This window comes from Rhinichthys klamathensis, unplaced genomic scaffold, assembly GCF_029890125.1.
Source record: "Rhinichthys klamathensis goyatoka isolate OS25496 unplaced genomic scaffold, OSU_Roscu_1.1 h1tg000461l_1, whole genome shotgun sequence".
Taxonomy (NCBI): Eukaryota; Metazoa; Chordata; class Actinopteri; order Cypriniformes; family Leuciscidae; genus Rhinichthys; species Rhinichthys klamathensis.
This window is the reverse complement of record NW_026606950.1, coordinates 1,155,003-1,182,188: the sequence shown is the minus strand read 5'-3', so window position 1 is coordinate 1,182,188 and position 27,186 is coordinate 1,155,003. Positions and strand designations below refer to the sequence as shown.

General features: G+C 37.9%; 1 protein-coding gene across 1 annotated transcript in view; it reads left to right on the top strand.

Annotated features, from left to right (window-relative positions):
• si:ch211-236d3.4 (protein FAM107B) overlaps nucleotides 1-27,186 on the top strand; it is an 88,207-nt gene that overhangs the window by 15,342 nt on the left and 45,679 nt on the right. The window contains exon 2 of the mRNA XM_056236668.1: nucleotides 12,707-12,764. Coding sequence (XP_056092643.1) covers nucleotides 12,707-12,764 — 58 coding nt within the window. The remainder of the gene's footprint in view (nucleotides 1-12,706; nucleotides 12,765-27,186) is intronic.

Below are 27,186 nucleotides of genomic sequence, written 5' to 3'. Positions count from 1 at the left end.
TTAGGCCAAAACATTTTTTGTCACATACAGCAAACATCTCCTCACTATCCGCTGGCTGCCTGTCCCCTGAACACACTGTAAAGAAACGCGATCTCTGTAGACAGCCCAGGCTCCACAAACGGCAACAAAAACAAACTGCGGCGACCCGCTCCCCGAAACATAACAAACTGTTCCAGCCAATGACCGACAAGAAGGGTTTGGGGGGGTGGTTTGGGGGGGTTAGTGTGCGGATGAGGAGGAGGGAGGGTCTAGCTAGCCTCCGTTTTGTTTGACAATAGTTCGAATGTCAACAAGAAGTGACGTCACCCAGGATCGCTTAGAGAACCTTTAATATACCAAAACTTGAACTATCATAATCTGCTTTTCACCCCTTAAAATGTACTGATAGCCACCATAATAATACAAGTGGCACAATAGAAACTTAAAACTAAACAACATAAAATGCAATGCAAAAAACAATATAATTCCCAGTAAGCATTACTGACAACAAAAATTAGAAGAAAAAAAGTTATTTTTATAAAACATAATTTATGTCGTGTTTGCACATGGGAATGTCCTTGTACTGTTTTTCATCATAAAATACTATGGTAATTCATAATTTTTGCTTCTAAAAAACATCAATTTGACTGTAGTATACAGTGAAATTACATATATTGCAATGTTGAACAAAATGTATTGTTTTGTTCATTCCCATTGCGTCACGTTTTGAGTTTATTTGTTCATGTTTAGAGTTTGTTTTTGTTCTGTTCTGTTCCTGTCTGTGTTTCAAGGTTGTTTTTTCTAGCTTGTTAATTAGTTCAGTCTTCCTCCGTATGTGTTCATGGTTACTGATTGGTTTATTTCTGTTTAGGTGTGTTTACTGTCTATTCAAGCCCTGTGTTTCTTTCAGTTCATTGTCAGTTTTATTACTATTTTGGTTGTTCTGTTCCAAGTTCCAGAGATTCTTTAGTCTTTTGTAAAGTTTTGAGTTTGTTTAATAAAAGAAGCTGCTGCATCTAGATCCTGGCAACTTTCTTTTGTGCTGCGACCAGTGATTGTGACACATTATTTTTCATATTTTATTGTTTCATTTTACCTTTCAATGGAAGTGCTGTCATTGCAGCTATAACTATGATTTCAGCGTGCCAGATATTGTTTCTACATAAAAATGCATAGTAGGGCATACTCTCGTTTAGTAGAGTTTAGTGCAGTGTATGACTTTCATTTTGCTGTGCAGGAGCATATTTTGAAAAAGATTATTTTGATAATAAAAGTCAATAGGGTCCTATGTTGTTTTGGACCCCATGAACTTGAATTGACAAAAACTATTGAAAGATTCTTCAAAATATATACACTACACCATAGCCTCACTATAGTAAACTTAAATATGCACACATACAAATATCAATACTACATTGCACTGTACTGAAACTTGCACTATAAAGTCAGGTCACTGGTCAAGCAAACACACATTGTGGATTCTAGACTGTAAACTATCCGGCAGTGTTCCTATCGAAAAGGTGATTGGCCCTTTAGATGAAAGCTTCCATTCCTACTGTTGCAAAGTTCTACATTACAATTTCTACCATTTATTTTTCTGTCTCTCGCCTACATCTGCACCGCACTGGTCTATCAGTACTATACTATACTGTACTTTACAGCATGCTATTTGTTCATTCACAATTTTAGAGATGGCCTGTATTGTTTAACGTTTAATTTGTTAATTTGTGTCTGTGTTGTCTGAATAATCACAGTCATACTGACACATATTGACTGGCTTAAGAACCATTTCACCAGAGAATCAAGATATATGAAAACCAATTCCACACTTAATGGACTGAGGGGCATGCCATAATTAAAGGAGAGCATTCAATGCCGAATAAATCCAATTCATGCTATTAAACACCACTCTACCATTCACGGAACGCTGCTCCAAATATGGATTGACTCTTAGAGAGCATAAGCTTATTTCAACCTGATTCCATTGTTACTTGAGGAGGCTTTGCATCTTTCAGCCTCTTAGTAAGTCTTTGTTGATTATAATACTGTGTAAAGCCTCTCTCCCAATGAGAGGACACAAATCCCCTTTAAATACAAGCAAATTAATTACATCTCAATAAAGCTTCCTTCTTTTTTATATCAGGCCTGAGAGCTCACTTGGTATTTGTGCAGGTGAATAAAACTCCTCTGTTGGTTTTGTTTGCAAAGGGTGTGTAAGGGACAGCTAAGCAGAAATTATTGCACTGAATTTTCCCTCTAGGTTGTAAGAGGTCTATGTAAGCCTGAAATGAAAGACATGTGTTCTTTCCTCAGAATGTGACTCTCTTTTATTTCCCAATTTCCATGTCCTTGCTGTGAGTGATAAGACAGTGAGGCCCTTGTGAAGACACCAAGCCTGAGCAGGCTTCTCCTAGCAACTGCTGCTTCAGTATCCATTCACTCAGCTAGAGGGTTCTGCATTAAATATATCTCAGGAAAGATCCGGAAAAGAGTCCTCGGGCATTAATTTGTAACTGCGGGCTGTAGAAAAGCTGGGTCCACTCAAAAAGAGAAGGGGTGCATGCTCCTACTGCTGGATCACAAAACTTTTACATCTGAGACCAAGTGGTTTCATTGAGTATAAATACTGGGGTTGAATATGAATATGTTTTGGTTTGGTTCTGTTTCTGTTTGCCTATGTTTCTTGTCATTGTAAGTTGACCTGTGTCAGAAATCACCCCCTATACCCGTGGTAGTGATGGTGGTGATGGTGATGGCGCAGTGGATAAGACACATGCCTTTGGTGTGAGAGACCCGGGTTCGAATCCACTGTGAGACACCAATGTGTCCCTGAGCAAGACACTTAACCCCTAGTTGCTCCAGAGGCGTGCGACCTCTGACACATAGAGATACCCCTCGCTGCAGACTGTAGCGCGGTTACGTCACGTATACACGTCACGTATGTACGTCACGTATGTGTTACCACGCATGCGCAAAGTAGACGCATGTGCGCACGCGCAAATTATACGCATTTGCGCACGCGCAGTTCATTACAATCACTTCCGGCGATGGATTCGATGGCAGTAAGTCAATCAATACGCATTATTTATGCTCTTTTAACAATTGTTCCTTTGTGTTAACGGCTTTTAATTGTAAGAGATTCCATAGAGCGCATCAGAAATGTTTTAGATTTTACAAAAAAATTTATGTTTTATGATCTCATATTATCAAAATGACTTCAGCGAGTTTCAGCGAGTCTTAAAATGATATGTATAAGTCTTAATTCGCCTTTAAACAAATTAAGGTTTGAAAGATGTCTTCAAATAGAGCAGAAAGACTTATATAAGTAATGTAGTTGATTGTTCCATCCATTGCAAAAGAAATGTTGTTCCTCAGTATCAGATCGTAACGTTACTGTAAAAGTTACATTCGTGAATGTAGTGAGTGTACTGTAAGTTATGTTAAATACATTTGTGGTGAAATTAATTAAAAAGTAATGGAGTTGAACATTGTATTTTGCTCAAATAAGATTCATTGTGATTCTCCTTAGTTGTTTATATCATTTAGATAGCATAACTTTTCTTTTTTTTAAACTAGTTTATGTTGTTCATAAATAAAGAAAAGTATTTTAGGTACTTTACAGACAAAGCCAATAACTTTGTTTAAAAAAAATATATATATATAAAATTTCTTGTATGACTCTGTACTATATTAATGCCTTTCTTCAAAATGATTCATATTGTTTGTTCTGTATTTTATCTAAATTAGGTGTTGTGAACTGGAGTGCATTTTCCAGCAATACAAGCAAGAGTTCCGGGTGCCCTACTCGTTAACTCTGTGCTTGCACTGCAATATACGAGGACTGCCCACCTGGGGCTGGGTATATGGGTGATGGCAGAAGGGGAGTCCTGCGTTGATTTTATTCTGATAAGGAGGTTGAGGGCTATGCTCAGTTGATTGTTTTTTCAATGATGGAGGGGAATTTCAAGCTGAGTAGGTGTGTGTGTGTGTGTGTCTGTCTGTCTCTCTCTCTCTCTCTGTGTTTGTGTGTGTGTGTGTGTGTGTGTGTGTCTGTCTCTGTGAGTCTCTGTCTGTGTTTGTGTGTGTGTGTGTGTGTGTGTGTGTGTGTGTGTGTGTGTGTGTGTCTGTCTCTGTGTGTGTGTCTATCTCTGTGCTTGTGTGTGTCTGTCTGTCTGTGTGTGTACAGATGTATGTGATTATCTGTATTTGTACATATTTCTTTTACACAATTATCTTTGTTTTGAAATAAAAGTTATGAGTTTGTTTTTTGAGTTGGCATGCATAATATCGGATACAGAGATTGACAATGTGCTGTATGTAGTTGGTTTAACTTCAAACTACTTTATTGGAATAAATGTTTTATGATAGCCTATATAATGCACAAAAATAAACAATTGTTAACTATTAAAGGGGAATGATTAAAATAAGAAATATATAAGGTGCCATCAGTGTTTACAGTAATTTTGTAATTTACAAAGTGAAGTGCAATAAAAGACAGAATGAATCTAAGGCTGCTGGTGTCCTTTTATAAATCCACCATTGAGAGCATTCTTTCATATTGCATCTCTGTGTGGTTTGCTGCGTGTTCTGCTGCTGACAAAAAGGCTCTGCAGAGAATCATCAAGACTGCAGAAAACATTATAGGATGCCGTTTACCATCTTTGTCAGACATTGCACTTAGTCGCACTCTCTCAAGGGCCAAAAACATCATCAAGGACAATACTCATCCAGGTCACCTTTTGTTTCAACTGTTGCCTTCTGGTAGGCGTTATAGGTCTATACAATCCAGCACCACCAGATTAAAAAATAGCCTCTTTCCAAATGCACTGTTTTAATTCAACTTTATACTGATTTTATACTGTTTTTATTTTTGTTTTATTTATATATATTATTTTATGTACTGTAGGGATTATTTAAATGTATTTATTGTATACACCAGTGGAGAGTGATCCCAATTTCGTTGTATTGTAAAGTACAATGACAATAAAGGCATTCAATTCAATTCAATAGAATGTGAAAATAAACTTTAAATAACATACTACACAGATATTACACAATAATACATTCTAAAATTTCTTATAAGTTTACCTTAAATCAGGCATAGTTAAAACTATGGATGTGTGTTTTACTTCTTTTTGCTGCTTTCATTATTACTTTAGAGTTTTTTAATACATTAACATTTTTGTTAAATATTATGTCAAATTGACGCGGGACGTCAAAACACGTGACGTAACCGCGTAACGCGCATGCGCTGTCGCCGCGATATGGCGCATGCGTGGTAACACATACGTGACGTACGTACGTGACGTATTGTATATACGTGACGTCACCGCGCTACAGTCTGCAGCGAGGAGTACTTGGACACATATAGCAATTGTAAGTCGCTTTGGATAAAAGCGTCAGCTAAATGAATAAATGTAAATGTCTATACCCTTAAATAGGAACATTTTTGAGTGGACTGCCATTTGTAGTTGTGTTATGTAGTTTTTCAACCTTCATAATATATTTCCAAGACCCTTGTGATGGTACATCGACTTAAAATAAGTTAAATGACAAGTCTGCCATAGCCTGACGTGGTCTGTATCGCTTTTACTGGCACTGTGTAACTTCGGGTTTCGGGTAGGAACCCGTGCACAAAAAGAACTACAAAATTCGACTGCTTTACGGCATACGTCACTTCCCCCACCACTTCCTCAAATTGTCTGTGGCCATTGCAGACATCCCAAGCATGGGCGTAGGTTTGGTCTCAGCTTTGGTGGGGACATCCCCCCCCCTCCATCTATTTCATCTCATTATATTGTATCCTGACCCCGATACACCATCCTGTATACTGTCAATAAAGAGCTAGTATAACTGTATAATCTCAAAAATGCACTCTCAAAAAATAAAAACCTGAGACTGTGTAATGCTGAACAACCAAACATTTTATTTAACATAAATTATTATGTAGGCCTACATTAGTATTTACACTAACAAAAAATACTGTCACAAGGAAGTACTTTCAGAACTTGTGGAGCAAAACAAATCTAAATAAATAAATATAATAACCTTTTTCTATTATAAACACTTTTTACCCTCCAGTACCTCTAACAAATACTCACACTCACGTTAATACCTGGGAATGTGAAATGCTGAACAACCATACGGTTTACTGCTTCTATTGTTCTCAATTGTAAGTCGCTTTGGATAAAAAGTGTCTGCTAAATGAATAAATGTAAATCTGTTGTGGTTTGATGCTGTCTTTCCTGCATACAAAATGGTTGATTAATTTTGTAGTCTATCCTATGGCTAGCAAGTTTAACCCTCCTACCAGATATTGTTATTTGGATATTATCAATCAAATAATTATTCATTATATTTGAATAACCAACAGTGTTAACTTTTGCCTTTTTAACATTGCCAACATGTTTTTCCAGCACATGTGTCTAGCAAGTAACTTAGGCTACACTCAGAAATACATTACATAAACAGAATGTAGAAACGAAAAATGTCTCAGATGATCCACTGTTTATGACTGCAAGATTCTAAGTTAAGGTAGGCTAATTAACATTCAGTGACTTGCTAACATAGCATTCTATCATGATAGCGCGACTTCTATGAGTCTATCCGTGCTGCACACCCCTAATTAATGCTCCTAACCTTGAAAGATTGCAGAAGCTAGGTTTAACTGTAACAATATTCTGGGTAACCAGGATCACCAGTTAATACTATTTTCCACAGTAGAATCTGCATTTGAAAGCCTGGTCAGTCACTACTACTGCTAGTTATTTGTGTGGCTAGTTATTTTTGCCTACTTACACTCTGCTTTATGAAAAGGCTTCGTATGTCCCCTTTCTTCTTCTTGGGTGACATAGCTGATCTACAAAGTACAAAAAGGGGCAAAAAACGGAACATTAAAATGTTTTACTCTGGCCTTTTTATATGGCAGGCAGAGAGACAGCCCTGGTAACTTACCGTCGGCGTCGTCACGCGCGCACACACACACACGCACACACCACCCGCTCGCTGCCAGTGAGTGCAAGCACAAAAAGTAGTCCCGGCCCGCGCGTGTAGCCTGCCTGTCAGATACCCCGCCGCCAATCAAATTACGGCGTATCTTGTACCGTCGTCGTCCTGGCCGTTGGAATCGATCCAAATAGCAGTGCAAAGATCCAAATGCAGCGCAAATATCAAAATAGCAGTTCAAAGGAGCTTGCTATATTGGTGGGGACAAATTTGTCATCTCAAAATATTGATTGGGACTAGTACCTAGCGTCCCCCCCTAAACCTACGCCCTTGATCCCAAGTCTCCCGGGAGTCTCCCGCATATTGATAGCGTCTCCCTGATGCCCGAAAATTAGTTCAAATCTGCCGGAATCTAGAGCGCTCATGCGAGACATAACATACTGCGTGCATAACATACATAGCGCGAGCACGGCAGAGAGTGAGAGAGCGAGAGACCTTGCGAGACCATGCAAACTGCCACCCCCCGTCAACAATCCAGTCACCAAGATATACCTCACTGAAATGACTTCTTGCAGGTTGGGATGTCTGCCATTGTTGATTCCAAAGCCGGTGCTGGATAAACAGCGAGCGTGCGCGTGCGACAGTAGGCTGCGGAAGGCTAAATTATTTACGACAGCAGTAATGGACAATTCTGCTTCCAACCTGTAGGGCGACCGCTGAGGAAAAGTTACTTGGTGTTGCTTTAAGGTTCATACATAGTTTCCATGACAGAGTTCAAGATCAATCTTTTCATCTTACTACTGGAGCTGCCAGTTTGCCAAGTTTCAAATGATTATTAAACGGCAAGCACAAACCATGCAAAAGCGACAGACCTTCAGGCGCAATTAGTATCCAATTTGTGTCACTCGTTTTCATTCACTCCTTCAAATGGACTATATTAGTGGAGTAATGTAGGGAACAGGGAATAGAGTATAGGGGGCGATTTCAAACACAGCCCTGGTTTCCTCTTGTGTGCCAGTTAATTACTGATTACGTTCACCTGTGGTTCATTTTGTTCCCTCGTTTACCTCTGTGTATTTAAGTCCTCAGTTTCCTTTGTTCAGATGTCCGTTCTATGTTACGTAAACTAGGGTTAGCCTAAGCTCCTTCTCATTAGTCTAGCCTATAGAGTTGGACTGTTAGATGTGAGTCATGGACTTAGCCAAGTCTATGTCGATTTACTGGTAGCTTTGCTCTAAGGGATCTAGATGCTCTTGGGGCATGGCTCAGACTAGCTTGAGATTCTCATTTCATTGACACTTAAATCGCTATTCTAGACAGTGTTGATAATGAAGGAATTAAATGATTTAAGTTACATGTAGCCTAGTGAAATTTCTGTCATAAAAGTTTATTACTAAATATTTCATTATTTCAATAATTGATGAAATAAAACTGGTTTGGGCCAGCTTTTTCCAAGCAAAACTAAATATAATCTGAAAAAAACGCATGTTCATTTGTTGTCATGAACAAAATGTTCAACTTAATATTAAATTCTACAGGGATCTTTGGATCCTTTCAACCAGGCATGCAATTTGTGAATTAAGTTTTTATTATTTTTTTTATTATTCAAATAAATATCGAACCACGGTGCTTCGTGGTAATGCTGCTAAATTAAATAACATGTAGGCCTATAGAATAATTATGAACTTAAATGAAACAATATCGCAACATTTCGACAAATACATTATTTGATCTGTTTTTACATTTTAATTCAGGGCGATTTAGCCTGCTACATTTCATTAGAGCGAGATTTTCACCCTTGTCATTTTCTCATTGGGAAGCGCTTACATAGGCTACATGTTTGAGTAGATCCTCTGTACCTCTCGTTTTCATATGGATTACATAATCAGATAACATTTATTAGCCTGAATATTTAGACATTTAAAGGCATTAGACAGAGCCGATTTCTTATAGTGACTGAGCTGAAGTGGCTTTCGGTTCATTTTTGTGACGCGCAGTTCCCGGAGACAGAGACGACAGATAAACTTTTGTCGTTAGCAAAAGTTCGAATAAAACCCGATTTTAGAAAAATGCATAGGGCCACTCGGCGTGGTCTGCCAAAACACTTAATTATAAACTTCAATATTTCATTCAAAATAATCTCAAAACGCTTTGTGAAATTTTGAAAAGCCGTGCATGCATTAAGGCCACTTGAACTATGGACAACTGAAACGCTGGTTTTGATTTTATTGTTTATCGTTGTTTAAACGTGCTTGTTCTGTTGCATATCTCTATTTTATATTTGATATGGTCTATTGGTGAAGTAGCCTATAGCATTGATTACTGTGGAGGGAGGGGTGTGGGGATTCAAATAATTCAGCAGAAGCAGGGATGTTTAGACCAGAAGGAAATCCCCGTCCCCCTGGCAAATCACACTTTACTTAAAACCATGTTTTTAAAAACTCTAGGTTGTAGGGAATCAAAAAAAAAAAAAATAATAGGCCTAATAAAATATATATATATATATATTGGCTATATATATAAAATTACTTTTTTTACAGAACTGCTTTTGAAATTACGATTGGCCTCATACGATTGGTACAGATGCAAAGTCGTTCTGTTGGATACTATTGTTCCTTAGTGTAAAATGGAAATGCATGGTAATTTTATTTTATAAATATAAGCAAAAAACTGTATGGTGTACCAGAGTTTTAGAGCTACACAAATCTCTCTGCATTAATAAATATAAAATTTACAATAGACCATGTTTGTTCGGGATTTGAACCCGTGTCATCTTGATGATCGAACCGTAAGTTCTACCACTCGGCTATGAATTTTCTCACTGAGAAATGCCCAAACGTTTGTTTGTCATGAGCGAGAAAACGTTTTGTCGTTAGCCTGTGAGTGTAGGCCTACTTTAGCCTACATGAATAAAAGTAGACCTTTTACAGTTTTAAAAGATGATATCTTATCTGTATGACCAACAATTACGCAGTAAGTTCTTTTAGCTGTTATGAGAAAAATAAATTCAAATGAACGCGCCGCCGCGTTTGTCAAACTCTAATTCAACATGCCAGAATAAAGCCAGATTTTAGAATAATGCATAGCCACTCGGCGTGGTGTGCCAAAATACCCTAATTATAAACTTCAATATTTCATTCAAAACCATCTCAAAACGCTTTGTGACATTTTAAAAAGCCGTGAATGTATTAAGGCCACTGGAACCCGGATCGTAACTGCAACGCGCTGCATGTCTCAATACAGGAGCAGAAGCGCTGGTTCAGATTGTATTGTTTGTTGTTTAAACGTGCATGTTGCATATTTAAAAATATTTGTTTAAAAATAAATGTTTGTTGTAGGCTTATTTGCAAATTACCATAACTTGTAGAATTTCATCCTTACTGTTAATTGACATTAGCCCCACTTACGTTTTGATAAATGTCCCTTTGCGCCACCTGGCGGTCATTTCGCGAACGACTTTGAAATGCGACTGGTTTATTTTTATTGTATTGGTCTACTTTAAAAAATAATACTTTATAAGACATTTATGGAAAAAGACTATTTTCTTTTCAAGATTCTGTAGAATGGCCCATATAGCATTTGACTAGAATTTGTTTCCAGGTATGACTAAAAATGTGCTTTTGGCTTTCATTTATATTTTGATTGTTTGTATATATATATATATATATATATATATATATATATATATATATATATATATATATATATATATATATATATATATGTGTGTGTGTGTGTGTGTATATATATATATATATATATATATTTAGGCTATATATATACAAGAAAGAATGCAATGACAATATATATATATATATATATATATTGTCCTTGCATTATTTCTTGTGTGACACCCCTGAATGAAAGGCTCATTATTATGTAGGGTCACTGTCTGAGAACCACTTAATATTCATGATAGGGGTTGGGCCGTTCCGCCCATCTGCATATTGCCTTGGCAAACAAAAAAATGTTTTTCACAATTTAAAACAATCTATTGGTTTATGTGAATGATTAGGAAGGATGATTTTCAGATCATTTTGAAGCCAGAACTCGAAGCGTCAACATCCATTTGTCAAAAGTCTTGTGGACACATATTTAGTATTTGTTTTGTGGTCTTATTTCAGCAGCTTTCATTTTAATTTTTTTCAATAACCACGCATAAACAATATTCTCTTAAAAATACAAACAATGTACATACAAGTTGCTCACAGATTATGGTAGCCCTGTTTGTGCTATATAGAGTGAATTTACACCTTTGCCATTAACATGTTTATAAATAACTGAAAAAAGCACAAATGTAAGGGCATCACAGAACATCCAAATGGCCCCAAAAACACCTCAGACCCCAGAGGGTTAAGGGCCTTTCCTAACATGGTTATATTAGTTACTGGGAGCAGTGTTGTTCAAGGTGTGTTCCCCTGACACATTATTGGCTCAGGGCTCAGGTCTTTAGGTTTTAGTGATTTTTAGATTGGTTCGACCCAAAAGAGGGCAGGCATTGGTCAGCATGGCGTAGTTGATATTGGCCTCCCCATAGTGTCAGCAACTGACCAGTGTAGTGTTCTCTAAAAAGGGGTTTACCTGAGAAAGGGAACGAGACGTTGTGTCACGTTGCTTTGGGTATGCCTGCATATCTTTCTTCAGACAATGCAAATCTGATGACGTGTTTTCAGGCGCCCTTCTTATTTGCTGGGGCATACCTTGTGACATCATCACAATGCGTCCGCCAATGATTGGTGTGATTTTACACATGCTTCAGGCACTGGATTCCAAGAGGACACGTTCCCATAGCGCCAGCAACTGCATCTTCTTTCCTTTCTCCGGGAACAGGGGTTACATCAATTTTATGGAATTGTACAACAGGAAAAGCTCTTAGACTTAGAAACCAATATGCCGATCTAAAAAAAAAAAAAAACGTAAAATTTGTTGGCATTCTCATGGCGTTCCAAAAACTGTAACATTAAATGAAAATAGGTTTGGCATCAATGCTTCCTTTTACAGTCCTGTTACTCATGTACTTATTATAGTAATTATAATTACTGGGTAATAACTAGGTACTAACCCTGAACCTACCCCTAACCCATGTACTTACCTTATACATTGTAAGTACACGTAAGTACTGTACTGTAAAAGGAAGCGTTACCGCATCAATAATGTCAAATGGTATCATTGAATTCTGGTGCATCTAATGATGCCAAATTTTAAAGAGATGTGAGAAGAGGAAAGGTTTCAGTGAAATGTTCAGTGAAAACCTGTGAAAACTTGTTCTTATAAGGTTATTTTCTGACCCTAAAGGTGATGATACACAGGGCAACTTTTTGAGCAATGTTGCTGGGCAATATGACACATTACATTTCTACATTACAATAATACATTTCTATCTGGATAATTTAGATCAGTCGTGGGCCCTGTGTCTCATCTGGTTGCCTGTTGATGGCAACATCGCCAAGCAACATTGCTCAAAAAGTTGCCCTGTGTATCATCACCTTAAGACCCTAGAACATAGAAATGCTACTCCTTGCTAGAATTGCACGGCAAGAGAAAAGGACTGGAACAGCCGGTTTCATGTTACAACAGCAGAAGCATGGTTAATGTGCTTCCACCTTTCCTGGATCCATGACAACTGAACTCATATATCCTAAATCAATTGGAGAAAGGAGCAAGCAGACAGAGAGCCAGTAATGCTGTGATTGATGAGAGCGATGTGAATATTTGTAAGCTGATAAGCCTCTTTTTTTCTCTCTCTCTTCTCTGTCTCTCTCTCGCACGACGCACGCATCAGAAGGGATACAACATTGAGCAGCAGAGTGTGAAAAACGGAAAACACCTGAATGGAGTGGGTAAGTCTACACTCACGCGTCCTTGAGAACAATGAAAGCCGCCCAACAGCCCTGCAGAGGAACAATGCAATGTTGCCACGGCTCCTTCTGTTCCACGCAAATGTCTTTGACCTTGTTTCTTGACACGTCACGGCTGAGTCAAAAAGACTTCCGAAGACCCATGCCTCCTGACATAAAATAATAATAAAGGCTTTTAAATGTGTCATGTGCCACTGGCCTTGAAAAGTTCTTCATTTGATCTAGGAGCGAAGACAAGAAAGATCCTGTTTTTAATAGGTTAAGTTTAGTTGTTTGGCAAGAAACGTCAAACTTGTGCAATTAATATAGAATTGCGATCAAGTCGAATTTATTTATATAGGGCTTTTCACAATACACATTGTCAAAGCAGCTTTACAGAAAATCATGATGTTAATGTTTATAATATCATAATATCTTCATGCCTTATATTGTCGCATTTAGCAGATTAGAGCTGGCCGACAATATAGTTTACATTTTGCGATAAACAAGGAATCAAGAAGTTGAGCTATATTGGCTTGTATATATGTATACATGAGCATGTTGTATTTTACAACATGTTGTACTTTTTATACAGAGCTGGGTGATAATATAGTTATATTTTACGCCGAAATAAAAAACAGGCAGTTAAGGTTTCCTGTATGGCTTGACGTTAGGGCACTGTATGTCTGTGAACACAGTTGGATATATCCAACTTTATATATAAAGCTTTGCGAAAATACAGTTTACATTTCTGCGACGATATAAACAATCACACAGCCGAGATTTGCTAAATAGTACAGTATGTATTGCTATATGTCAGTATTCTCTATAAAAGATAAAGTAGGATGTACTATACAACTTTTAATATATCCCTGACGATAATATAATTTACAATTTTCGACGATATAACAATCAGTATAGTATAGGCTACATACCACTTAATGTGAGTTTACTGTATGTACTGTACGTATGCAGATAAGATTGGATATACTTAGTAGATAGTAGTTTTTCTTTATTAATTATTAAGTAAGTCTGATCACAGGTATGATTATATCTGATGATTTGCAACAGCTTCGAATGACTTGGCCCAGTAGTGCACAACACAACGAAATTAAAAAATTAAACACAAGTTAACAACACAACGAAAACAAGCCACAACAAAACGAACTATACTAAGCTAATTAGGGCCCAAGCCTTGAAAAGGCGAAGGCCCTATTGTTTTCCTAAGGATTATTATTTATTATTATTAGGGCCCAAGCCTTGAAAAGGCGAAGGCCCCTATTGTTTTCCTAAGGATTATTAGGGCCCAAGCCTTGAAAAGGCGAAGGCCCTATTGTTTTCCTTAGGATTATTAGGGCCCAAGCCTTGAAAAGGCGAAGGCCCTATTGTTTTCCTTAGGATTATTATTTATTAGGGCCCAAGCCTTGAAAAGGCGAAGGCCCTATTGTTTTCCTAAGGATTATTATTTATTATTATTATTATTATTATTTTACTACCTTTTGGGCACTTTTGGGGGCCTTAACGTGCTCGAAAACTCTTGAAACTTTGCACACATCTCAGAACCCGCGGCCATCAGGGCCGGGCTGAAGCTGGTACCCGGGCGTGGCAGGGGGGCTCGACAGCGCCCCCTGGAACGTGGTTTGAACACTTGGTCCATAAATCAAACACGCTTGCATGTAATAATATGAAACTCAGTACACATATAGATCTCATCGGTTCATATATACTTCATGCTCTTACTTTTTACCCCAGCCCAACAGGAAGTCGGCTATTAAGGGTTGTTTGGAAAACACATGCAATGGAATGTGAAATACTCCTCCTAGAGAATTCAAACACACGGCACGAAATTCGGTCAGCATGAAGTCAAGACACTGAGGATGAAAAATTGCCAGGGGATTTTTGATATCTCGAACGGTTTGGCCGTGGCGAGTAAACGAAATTATGGCGAGAAACGTGAAACAGGAAGTGTGTTATAACTACTGCATACATTAACTAATCTTGATGAAACTTCAGCAGTGTGTTCGTTGTAAGAGCCCGATCACATGGATGTGACTATTGTGAGTCAAAGTTATAGCGCCACCAACTGGCAGCAGGAAGTGTGTCACTTTCAAAATGCTTTTAAATCACCCTCTTATTTTTACCCGATTTGCTTCAAACTTCATGTGCATAATGTAGACACACGCCAGATGTAGACCTGTGAAAGGATTATTGATATCTTAGATACTGTTGCCATGGCAATGCATCAAACATTAATATTCCTTTTTTTAAGCTTTTTCATGCTTTTTTATGCTTTCGGGCACTTTTGGGGTTCTTAACGTGCTCGAAAACTCTTGAAACTTTGCACACGGGACAAAACCCGCGGCCATCAGGGCCAGGCTGAAGCTGGTACCCGGGCGTGGCAGGGGGGCTCGACAGCGCCCCCTTGAACGGGTCAGACAATTTGGTCCATATATCCAACACGCTTTACCCTATTTGCTTCAAACTTGATGTGTATAATGTAGACACAAGCCAGATGTAGACCTGTGAAAGGATTGTTGATATCTTAGATGCTGTTGCCGTGACAACGCATCAAACTTTAAAATTCTTTTTGGATACTTTTGAGATTCTTAGCGCACTTTTGGGGCCCTTAACATGCTCGAAAACTCTTGAAACTTTGCACACGGGTCAGAAACCGCGGCCATCAGGGCCGGGCTGAAGCTGGTACCCGGGCGTGGCAGGGGGGCTCGACAGCGCCCCCTGGAACGGGGTCCGAAAACTTGGTCCATAAATCAAACAGGCTTTACCCGATTTGCTTCAAACTTGATGTGTATAATGTAGACACACGCCAGATGTAGACCTGTGAAAGGATTGTTGATATCTTAGATGCTGTTGCCGTGACAACGCATCAAACTTTAATATTCTTTTTGGATACTTTTGAGACTCTCAGCGCACTTTTGGGGCCCTTAACATGCTCAAAAACTCTTGAAACTTTGCACACGGGTCAGAACCCGCGGCCATCAGGGCAGGGCTGAAGCTGGTACCCGGGCGTGGCAGGGGGGCTCGACAGCGCCCCCTGGAACAGGGTCCGAAAACTTGGTCCATAAATCAAACACGCTTGAATGTAATAATATGAAACTCGGTACACATATAGATCTCATCGATTCATATATCCTTTGTACTTTTACTTTTTACCCCAGCCCAACAGGAAGTCGGCTATTATGGTTTGTTTGGAAGCGTATGCCCCTGGAATTCGATATACTCCTCCTAGAGAATTCAACCAATCGCCACGAAACTCGGTCAGCATGAAGTCAAGACATTGAGGATGAAAAGTTGCCAGGGGATTTTTGATATCTCGAACGGTTTGGCCGTGGCGAGGAAACGAATTTATGGCGAATAAAGGAAACAGGAAGTGTGTTATAACTTCTGCATACATTAACTGATCTTGATGAAACTTCAGCAGTGTGTTCGCTGTAAGAGTCCGATCACATGGATGTGACTATTGTGAGTCAAAGTTATAGCGCCACCAACTGGCAGCAGGAAGTGTGTCACTTCCTGAAGGCTTTGAAATCACCCTCTTATTTTTACCCAATTTGCTTGAAACTTTATGTGTATAATGTAGACACACGGCAGATGTAGACCTGAGAAAGGATTATTGATACCTTAGATACTGTTGCCGTGGCAACGCATCAAACTTTATTATTCTTTGTTGATGCTTTTGAGACTCTTAACATACTTGAAATTGCATGAAACCCGACAGACACATCACATTTATTAGACAGTAGACATGTGCAGAGTTTCAGAAACGGGCGTGGTGAGGGGCTCAGTAGCGCCACCTTTTGTCAAAAGTGGGGGGATTGATTTTATCTACAGTAATAAAAATCGGTATGTGTATTGTTCTCCTCCAGCCAGACAACTTTCTAATTTACACTCAATAGCTCCAACCAACAGGAAGTCAGATATTTTGGTTTGAAAATTGTCATTTTATGTCTCTCTCTCTCTGAGCCTACGTCTATGTATGTGTGTGTGTGTCTGTGAGTGTGGGGAGGGGGAGGGGGGCTAGATTAACCATTTGACTGCTGTGTGGTTTGGCCTGCATTAAAAAAGAAAAAAAAATGTCTTACGCCTTGTATTTTTTAAATAAGTTGTATTAATAAGTAAAGGCATATAACCAGTTGAATTGTAGTGCATTGAAAATAGTTTTATATAATTAGTTTATTAATTAAATTAACTTGGTCAGAAAATTTGGTCCATAAATCAAACACACTTGCATGTAATATTATGAAACTCTGTACACATATAGATCTCATCGGGCCAAACAACTTTAAGCCAGCCCAACAGGAAGTGGGCTATTTTGGTCTTAATGTGGATGTTTTGCAAAACCAGGCTCTACATTTTTACCCACTCCTCTTAAGTGGTTTATTTTATTCCCACCAAACTTTTTCAACATGATGAAAATACATTAAAGAAGCATAATTGTGAATATCTATTGAATATCTCTAATTGTTTTGCTATGGCGAGGGATTAAAGTCATGTAAAAAAAAATAAACACTAAAAGCCTCATATCTTCTAAAAATTTAATTATACACCATTTATTTCTAGATAAAATTATACAAATATCAGAACTAAACCCATTTTATTCTTGTTTTCAATTTAAGAATAATGTACAAGTTTAAAAACAGCCAGGATGCACTATTCAGTTAAAAAATAAATATATCAAGTAATACATAGGGCTATACTGCCCTCTTGTGTTCAAAATCAGGTAGGCCTGTTGTATTTAAATATAGGTAGCTGCTATGTGACTCCGAGAATTTTTTCTCACCGGTTATTTGACGTGTAACACCGGGGGCTTTTATATCGCTAAGTTAAAAGTGAAAGTAAAGTAAGGACATTTATAGTGGTGGCGCTCACAGTGCGCTCGAATGAATTTCTATGGAAGTAGAAATGAAAAAACGTTCGCTCTGTTTTGCTCGCTCGTCGCCATGGACGCGCACCGTAATGAATGCCACTGCAGCCGCATACTTTTTAGTGTCACTTTAAAATTAGTGCAATATCGGGGGCCAATTGCTTGAATTGTGAGTTCAATAGTCTATTATTTTTCACGGAAAACACAACAACAAAAGAGTACAATGATAGATTCGCTTAAATAGGCGCTTTTACATAAAATAGCCTATTCCGTCATCATCTTTTCAGTCAGCTCTTCACTCTCGTGATTAATGAAATTTGACTCCTGTTGCTGATATTTGCTGCAACTTTCGTTCCGCTCACAATTTAGTAAGCAAACACGCTTCAAATGTGTTTTTATTTTATTTTTGTGTATATATATGTGTGTGTATATATATGTGTGTATATATATATATATATATATATATATATAGCTTATGTTTCAAATATGAGTTAATTAACAATCGTTTGAAAGAATGATACTTTTAAACATATCACTAAGCCGTCATTAGGTGTCGCCAGGCGACCGTCTTAATGAGCGAGTCATTGATTCATTTGTTCGAACGATTCGTTCGAACGGCTGAGTCATTCATGAATGAGACAGATTATGGATTGGTCATTGAATCTTTGAGTCAACCGATTCGTTCAAAATGCTGAATCATTCAGTAATGAGAAAACACGTTGCTGTGAGATGCTCGATGGTTCTGCTGTGATCTTTGTTTAACTAGTTTCACTGCTGAAACAGAAAAAAGTCAATATTGCATATAAAATGTAAGTGATTTGACTTGTGTGTGTGTCTGTGTGTGTGTGTGTGTGTGTGTGTGTGTGTGTGTGTGTGTGTGTGTGTGTGTGTGTGTGTGTGTGTGTATGATTGTGTCTGTTACTTTTTGGATATATATCTTTTTATATAAAAAAAAATAGGCATACAACCCATATATTTTAAATGTATTGTTTGCTTTAAATTACATTAAGATTTGTATGTTTGGTAATTGAACCTGAATGAATTTTAAATGAATGTGCTATATTTCAGAGTTTTCCTTAAAATTTGACCTAACACTAACTTTATTCTCATCTGAATGATAGATTATTTATTTCTGTATAAAATAAAAAAGAGATTTTGGTTGGGTGACAGTTGTAGTTTACAGTTTGACAAAAGCACAATGTTGTGTTTTATTGCGATTGTTCACAAATATAAGTAAACACTTATGAGATAGATGTTTATGGATTGATTGGTCATTGAATCTTTGAGTCAACCGATTCGTTCAAAATGCTGAATCATTCAGTAATGAGAACGCGTTGCTGTGAGATGCGCGATGGTTCTGCTGTGATCTTTGTTTAACTATTTTCGCTGCTGAAACAGAAAAAAAGTCAATATTGCATCTAAAATGTAAGTGATTTGACGTGTGTGTGTGTGTGTGATTGTGTGTGTGATTGTGTCTGTTACAGTGATAAGAGTTTAACCCTTGTTAAACTTTAGACCTTGTCTTTTTGGATATATATCTTTTTATATTAAAAAATAGTCATACAACCCATATATTTTAAATGTATTGTTTGCTTAAAAATTACATTAAGATTGTATGTTTGGTAATCGAACCTAAATGAATTTTACATGAATGTGCTATATTTCAGATCATATATTTGTTTTCCTTAAAATTTGAACTAACACTAACTTTATTCTCATCTGAATGATAGATTATTTATTTCTGTATAAAATAAAAACACCTTTGATTTTTCTTTTTTAATCAATGTAGAATGTGTAACTGAAAAAATAAACAGATTAGGGCTCTGTTTGATGACAAGAAATGAAAACCAATGCGATATGATGAATGTCCAAAAGATGGCTCCCACAGACTGTTTTTAAATAGGATTGTTTGATATTTTTTGCTTTTAAACTGTGTGTGTGTGTGTGTGTGTAAGAGATTTTGGTTGGGTGACAGTTGTAGTTTACAGTTTGACAAGAGTTTATAGTTTGACAAAAGCACAATGTTGTGTTTTATTGCGAGTGTACACAAATATAAGTAAACACTTTGCAGTTTGAATAATGTCCTGTATGAACAAAAGGACGGAGTATGTCTTTATGTCTACATTGTTCAATTACGCCACACACACACACACACACACACAAACACTATTTTTCTAATCAGATCAGGCAAGTAATATTCTGTCTTGTCTCTTAAAACAATATATATATATTTATGTATATATATATATATATATATATATATATATATATGTGTGTGTGTGTGTGTATATATATATATAAATATAGCTGCGAGCAGCGTGAAAGGGCCAAAGCCGGCGGCACCGCCACCCCGGTTATAGCGCCACCAACTGGCAGCAGGAAGTCTGTCACTTTCAAAAAGCTTTGAAATCACCTGATTGCTTCAAACTTCACTACTATGATGTAAACACACGGCAGATGTAGACCTGGATGTAGACCTGACCTTTCAGAAGGTTGCTCTCGCATACTTTGTGGTTGACATGTGCCCTCAATGCACACTTTTGCAGAGCCCACACTGATACAAGCTCTACAGCACACTTCTTTTCGACAGTCAAAGCAGGGTTACGTTTTTGCACGTCGTGCACAATAACCCTAAAGGCACCAGGGTGGCGGTGCCACCGGCTTTATATATATATATATATATATATATATATATATATATAAATAAATATAGCTGCGAGCAGCGATGAAGGGCCAAAGCCGGTGGTACCGCCACCCCGGTGCCTTTAGGTAACTAAAGGCACCGGGGTTGCGGTGCCACCGGCTTGGGCCCGTAATCGCTGCTCGCAGCTATATTTATTATTATTATTATTATTTTACTACCTTTTGGGCACTTTTGGGGGCCTTAACGTGCTCGAAAACTCTTGAAACTTTGCACACATCTCAGAACCCGCGGCCATCAGGGCCGGGCTGAAGCTGGTACCCGGGCGTGGCAGGGGGGCTCGACAGCGCCCCCTGGAACGTGGTTTGAACACTTGGTCCATAAATCAAACACGCTTGCATGTAATAATATGAAACTCAGTACACATATAGATCTCATCGGTTCATATATACTTCATGCTCTTACTTTTTACCCCAGCCCAACAGGAAGTCGGCTATTAAGGGTTGTTTGGAAAACACATGCAATGGAATGTGAAATACTCCTCCTAGAGAATTCAAACACACGGCACGAAACTCGGTCAGCATGAAGTCAAGACACTGAGGATGAAAAATTGCCAGGGGATTTTTGATATCTCGAACGGTTTGGCCGTGGCGAGTAAACGAAATTATGGCGAGAAACGTGAAACAGGAAGTGTGTTATAACTACTGCATACATTAACTAATCTTGATGAAACTTCAGCAGTGTGTTCGTTGTAAGAGCCCGATCACATGGATGTGACTATTGTGAGTCAAAGTTATAGCGCCACCAACTGGCAGCAGGAAGTGTGTCACTTTCAAAATGCTTTTAAATCACCCTCTTATTTTTACCCGATTTGCTTCAAACTTCATGTGCATAATGTAGACACACGCCAGATGTAGACCTGTGAAAGGATTATTGATATCTTAGATACTGTTGCCATGGCAATGCATCAAACATTAATATTCCTTTTTTTAAGCTTTTTCATGCTTTTTTATGCTTTCGGGCACTTTTGGGGTTCTTAACGTGCTCGAAAACTCTTGAAACTTTGCACACGGGACAAAACCCGCGGCCATCAGGGCCAGGCTGAAGCTGGTACCCGGGCGTGGCAGGGGGGCTCGACAGCGCCCCCTTGAACGGGTCAGACAATTTGGTCCATATATCCAACACGCTTTACCCTATTTGCTTCAAACTTGATGTGTATAATGTAGACACAAGCCAGATGTAGACCTGTGAAAGGATTGTTGATATCTTAGATGCTGTTGCCGTGACAACGCATCAAACTTTAATATTCTTTTTGGATACTTTTGAGATTCTTAGCGCACTTTTGGGGCCCTTAACATGCTCAAAAACTCTTGAAACTTTGCACACGGGTCAGAAACCGCGGCCATCAGGGCCGGGCTGAAGCTGGTACCCGGGCGTGGCAGGGGGGCTCGACAGCGCCCCCTGGAACGGGGTCCGAAAACTTGGTCCATAAATCAAACAGGCTTTACCCGATTTGCTTCAAACTTGATGTGTATAATGTAGACACACGCCAGATGTAGACCTGTGAAAGGATTGTTGATATCTTAGATGCTGTTGCCGTGACAACGCATCAAACTTTAATATTCTTTTTGGATACTTTTGAGACTCTCAGCGCACTTTTGGGGCCCTTAACATGCTCAAAAACTCTTGAAACTTTGCACACGGGTCAGAACCCGCGGCCATCAGGGCCGGGCTGAAGCTGGTACCCGGGCGTGGCAGGGGGGCTCGACAGCGCCCCCTGGAACAGGGTCCGAAAACTTGGTCCATAAATCAAACACGCTTGAATGTAATAATATGAAACTCGGTACACATATAGATCTCATCGATTCATATATCCTTTGTACTTTTACTTTTTACCCCAGCCCAACAGGAAGTCGGCTATTATGGTTTGTTTGGAAGCGTATGCCCCTGGAATTCGATATACTCCTCCTAGAGAATTCAACCAATCGCCACGAAACTCGGTCAGCATGAAGTCAAGACATTGAGGATGAAAAGTTGCCAGGGGATTTTTGATATCTCGAACGGTTTGGCCGTGGCGAGGAAACGAATTTATGGCGAATAAAGGAAACAGGAAGTGTGTTATAACTTCTGCATACATTAACTGATCTTGATGAAACTTCAGCAGTGTGTTCGCTGTAAGAGTCCGATCACATGGATGTGACTATTGTGAGTCAAAGTTATAGCGCCACCAACTGGCAGCAGGAAGTGTGTCACTTCCTAAAGGCTTTGAAATCACCCTCTTATTTTTACCCAATTTGCTTCAAACTTTATGTGTATAATGTAGACACACGGCAGATGTAGACCTGAGAAAGGATTATTGATATCTTAGATACTGTTGCCGTGGCAACGCATCAAACTTTATTATTCTTTGTTGATGCTTTTGAGACTCTTAACATACTTGAAATTGCATGAAACCCGACAGACACATCACATTTATTAGACAGTAGACATGTGCAGAGTTTCAGAAACGGGCGTGGTGAGGGGCTCAGTAGCGCCACCTTTTGTCAAAAGTGGGGGGATTGATTTTATCTACAGTAATAAAAATCGGTATGTGTATTGTTCTCCTCCAGCCAGACAACTTTCTAATTTACACTCAATAGCTCCAACCAACAGGAAGTCAGATATTTTGGTTTGAAAATTGTCATTTTATGTCTCTCTCTCTCTGAGCCTACGTCTATGTGTGTGTGTGTGTGTGTCTGTGAGTGTGGGGAGGGGGAGGGGGAGGGGGGCTAGATTAACCATTTGACTGCTGTGTGGTTTGGCCTGCATTAAAAAAGAAAAAAAAATGTCTTACGCCTTGTATTTTTTAAATAAGTTGTATTAATAAGTAAAGGCATATAACCAGTTGAATTGTAGTGCATTGAAAATAGTTTTATATAATTAGTTTATTAATTAAATTAACTTGGTCAGAAAATTTGGTCCATAAATCAAACACACTTGCATGTAATATTATGAAACTCTGTACACATATAGATCTCATCGGGCCAAACAACTTTAAGCCAGCCCAACAGGAAGTGGGCTATTTTGGTCTTAATGTGGATGTTTTGCAAAACCAGGCTCTACATTTTTACCCACTCCTCTTAAGTGGTTTATTTTATTCCCACCAAACTTTTTCAACATGATGAAAATACATTAAAGAAGCATAATTGTGAATATCTATTGAATATCTCTAATTGTTTTGCTATGGCGAGGGATTAAAGTCATGTAAAAAAAAATAAACACTAAAAGCCTCATATCTTCTAAAAATTTAATTATACACCATTTATTTCTAGATAAAATTATACAAATATCAGAACTAAACCCATTTTATTCTTGTTTTCAATTTAAGAATAATGTACAAGTTTAAAAACAGCCAGGATGCACTATTCAGTTAAAAAATAAATATATCAAATAATACATAGGGCTATACTGCCCTCTTGTGTTCAAAATCAGGTAGGCCTGTTGTATTTAAATATAGGTAGCTGCTATGTGACTCCGAGAATTTTTTCTCACCGGTTATTTGACGTGTAACACCGGGGGCTTTTATATCGCTAAGTTAAAAGTGAAAGTAAAGTAAGGACATTTATAGTGGTGGCGCTCACAGTGCGCTCGAATGAATTTCTATGGAAGTAGAAATGAAAAAACGTTCGCTCTGTTTTGCTCGCTCGTCGCCATGGACGCGCACCGTAATGAATGCCAGTCCAGCCGCATACTTTTTAGTGTCACTTTAAAATTAGTGCAATATCGGGGGCCAATTGCTTGAATTGTGAGTTCAATAGTCTATTATTTTTCACGGAAAACACAACAACAAAAGAGTACAATGATAGATTCGCTTAAATAGGCGCTTTTACATAAAATAGCCTATTCCGTCATCATCTTTTCAGTCAGCTCTTCACTCTCGTGATTAATGAAATTTGACTCCTGTTGCTGATATTTGCTGCAACTTTCGTTCTGCTCACAATTTAGTAAGCAAACACGCTTCAAATGTGTTTTTATTTTATTTTTGTGTGTATATATGTGTGTATATATATATAGCTTATGTTTCAAATATGAGTTAATTAACAATCGTTTGAAAGAATGATACTTTTAAACATATCACTAAGCCGTCATTAGGTGTCGCCAGGCGACCGTCTTAATGAGCGAGTCATTGATTCATTTGTTCGAACGATTCGTTCGAACGGCTGAGTCATTCATGAATGAGACAGATTATGGATTGGTCATTGAATCTTTGAGTCAACCGATTCGTTCAAAATGCTGAATCATTCAGTAATGAGAAAACACGTTGCTGTGAGATGCTCGATGGTTCTGCAACAGGAAGTGTGTTATAACTTCTGCATACATTAACTGATCTTGATGAAACTTCAGCAGTGTGTTCGCTGTAAGAGTCCGATCACATGGATGTGACTATTGTGAGTCAAAGTTATAGCGCCACCAACTGGCAGCAGGAAGTGTGTCACTTCCTAAAGGCTTTGAAATCACCCTCTTATTTTTACCCAATTTGCTTCAAACTTTATGTGTATAATGTAGACACACGGCAGATGTAGACCTGAGAAAGGATTATTGATATCTTAGATACTGTTGCCGTGGCAACGCATCAAACTTTATTATTCTTTGTTGATGCTTTTGAGACTCTTAACATACTTGAAATTGCATGAAACCCGACAGACACATCACATTTATTAGACAGTAGACATGTGCAGAGTTTCAGAAACGGGCATGGTGAGAGCAATTAGAGAATAATGTTTAAGTTTAAAAACAGCCAGAATGGTTGTTTAGTCAAAAAAATTTTTTTTCCAAATCATACATAGTGTTATACTGCCCTCTTGTGTTCAAAATCAGGTAAAAAGCGAAAGTAAAATAAGGACGTCTGCACAATTCATTAATAATGGTGCAGAGTAGAGTGAGCTTTTTCAATTAATTCCTATGGAAGTAGGAATGAACTAAACAACGTTCGCTCTGTTCTGCTCGTCCCTCACCGTGGGCGCGCAGAGTTATGAATGCCCGTGCAGCCGTGAGCATTTTAGTTTCATTTTAAAATTAGCGCCATTTCGGGGGACGTATTACTTTAATTTATTTAACAAAAACACAATGTTGTGTTTTATTGCGAGTGTACACAAATATAAGTAAACACTTTGACGTTTGAATGATGTCCTGTATGAAGAAAATGACGGAGTATGTTTCACTGTTCAATCGCGCTGAGCCACCCAGACCCCCACACACACACTGACACACACACACACACACACACACACACAAACACACACACACACACACAATAATAAAACATTCAACCTAACATATACAAATTACACTGCTATGTTGAAATAGTCAGTAGTACAATTTGTATCATTCACAGTAAGCACCGCTCCACTGTGATTTTTCCAAGCACATTTTTGCACAAGTGAAGAGGATGATTTTTTCCGTCGATATTGGAACGTGAGTGAAGTACAAAGCCTGTAATAAAGAATAGTTTAGCATCCAAATACATCGCAAATGTTGCAACATTTAGATTCTAAAGAGAGATTTACGTGAGCCTAACACCACTTACTTTTACTTTTGTTTTAAATTTTTTCGTTTTGGCTTTATTATAGTTATTTTTTTATTCGTGTTCTGTTCTGAATATCATTAAATTTAAAGGATTTGTTGTGGAATATTTTGAGTGTATAATCAAATAACACTAAACCGTCACTAGGTGTCGCCAGGCGACCGTCTTAATGAGCGGGTCATTGATTCATTCGTTCAAACGATTCGTTTGAACGACTGAGTCATTCATGAATGAGACAGATGTTTATGAATTGGTCATTGAATCTTTGAGTCAACCAATTTGTTCAAAATGCTGAATCATTCAGTAATGAGAAAACACGTTGCTGTGAGATGCAATGGTTCTGCTGTGATCTTTGTTTAACTATTTTCGCTGCTGAAACAGAAGAACAGTCAATATTGCATCTAAAATGTAAGTGACTTGACACGTGTGTGTGTGTGTGTGTGTGTGTGTGTGTGTGTGTGTGCGTGCGTGTGAGTGCGTGCGTGCGTGCGTGTGTGTGTGTGTGTGTGTGTGTGTGTGCAATCAATCCCAGGTAAGAGGCATGAATAATGAGAATTGGACTTCTAGGAGTGAGGTTAATATTCCGGAGACGGTTCCCTCGGATTGTGAAAAGGAGGCGGCGCGGGAGAGGCCAGGCATTGCGCTACTTCTATTTCAAAGTTTAAAACAATGCTAATATCATTTTTTTGAACGATTTCATTACAAATGTTTATTTTATATATTTATAAAATATTATAAAATATAATAACTATGTTTTGTCCTATTAACAAAAGACAGGCAATGTACTATTAACAAATGTTAATAGTTTTTTAAAAGTTAAAATGATACTTTATGCATTTGTTTTGTGTCAGATGATTAACAATATAAATTAAACAAAGCTTAAAACAAACAAAATAATAAAACGAAAACAAAGCTTGAACATTTTATTTAATTGAAAAGCCTTTTTGAAATAAAATGTGTTTTTTTCCCTCTGAAATAGCAAAAGCATCGCACACTTAGCTGTACCTGCTCTAAATAAATAATAGTATTTAAATAAAAATACAAAATCGAAATAAATAAATTATATAAAACAAAATCAAATCAAAGAAAATAAATCTTATTAAAGTTATGCAGGCACACATTTAACAATAATTTTCAAGTGACAAATAAAATCAATCAAAATTCCTTACACATGGAGTTAATCCTGACGATTCCTGAGGCGCCTTTCCTCATGACACTCGCTTTTTTTTTCGAAGATATATTTTCTTTGGTTTGATTTTGTTTTTGTAATAATTTATTTTATTTAGTTCGATTTTGTATTTTTATTGAATTACTATTTTTTATTTAGAGCAGGTACAGC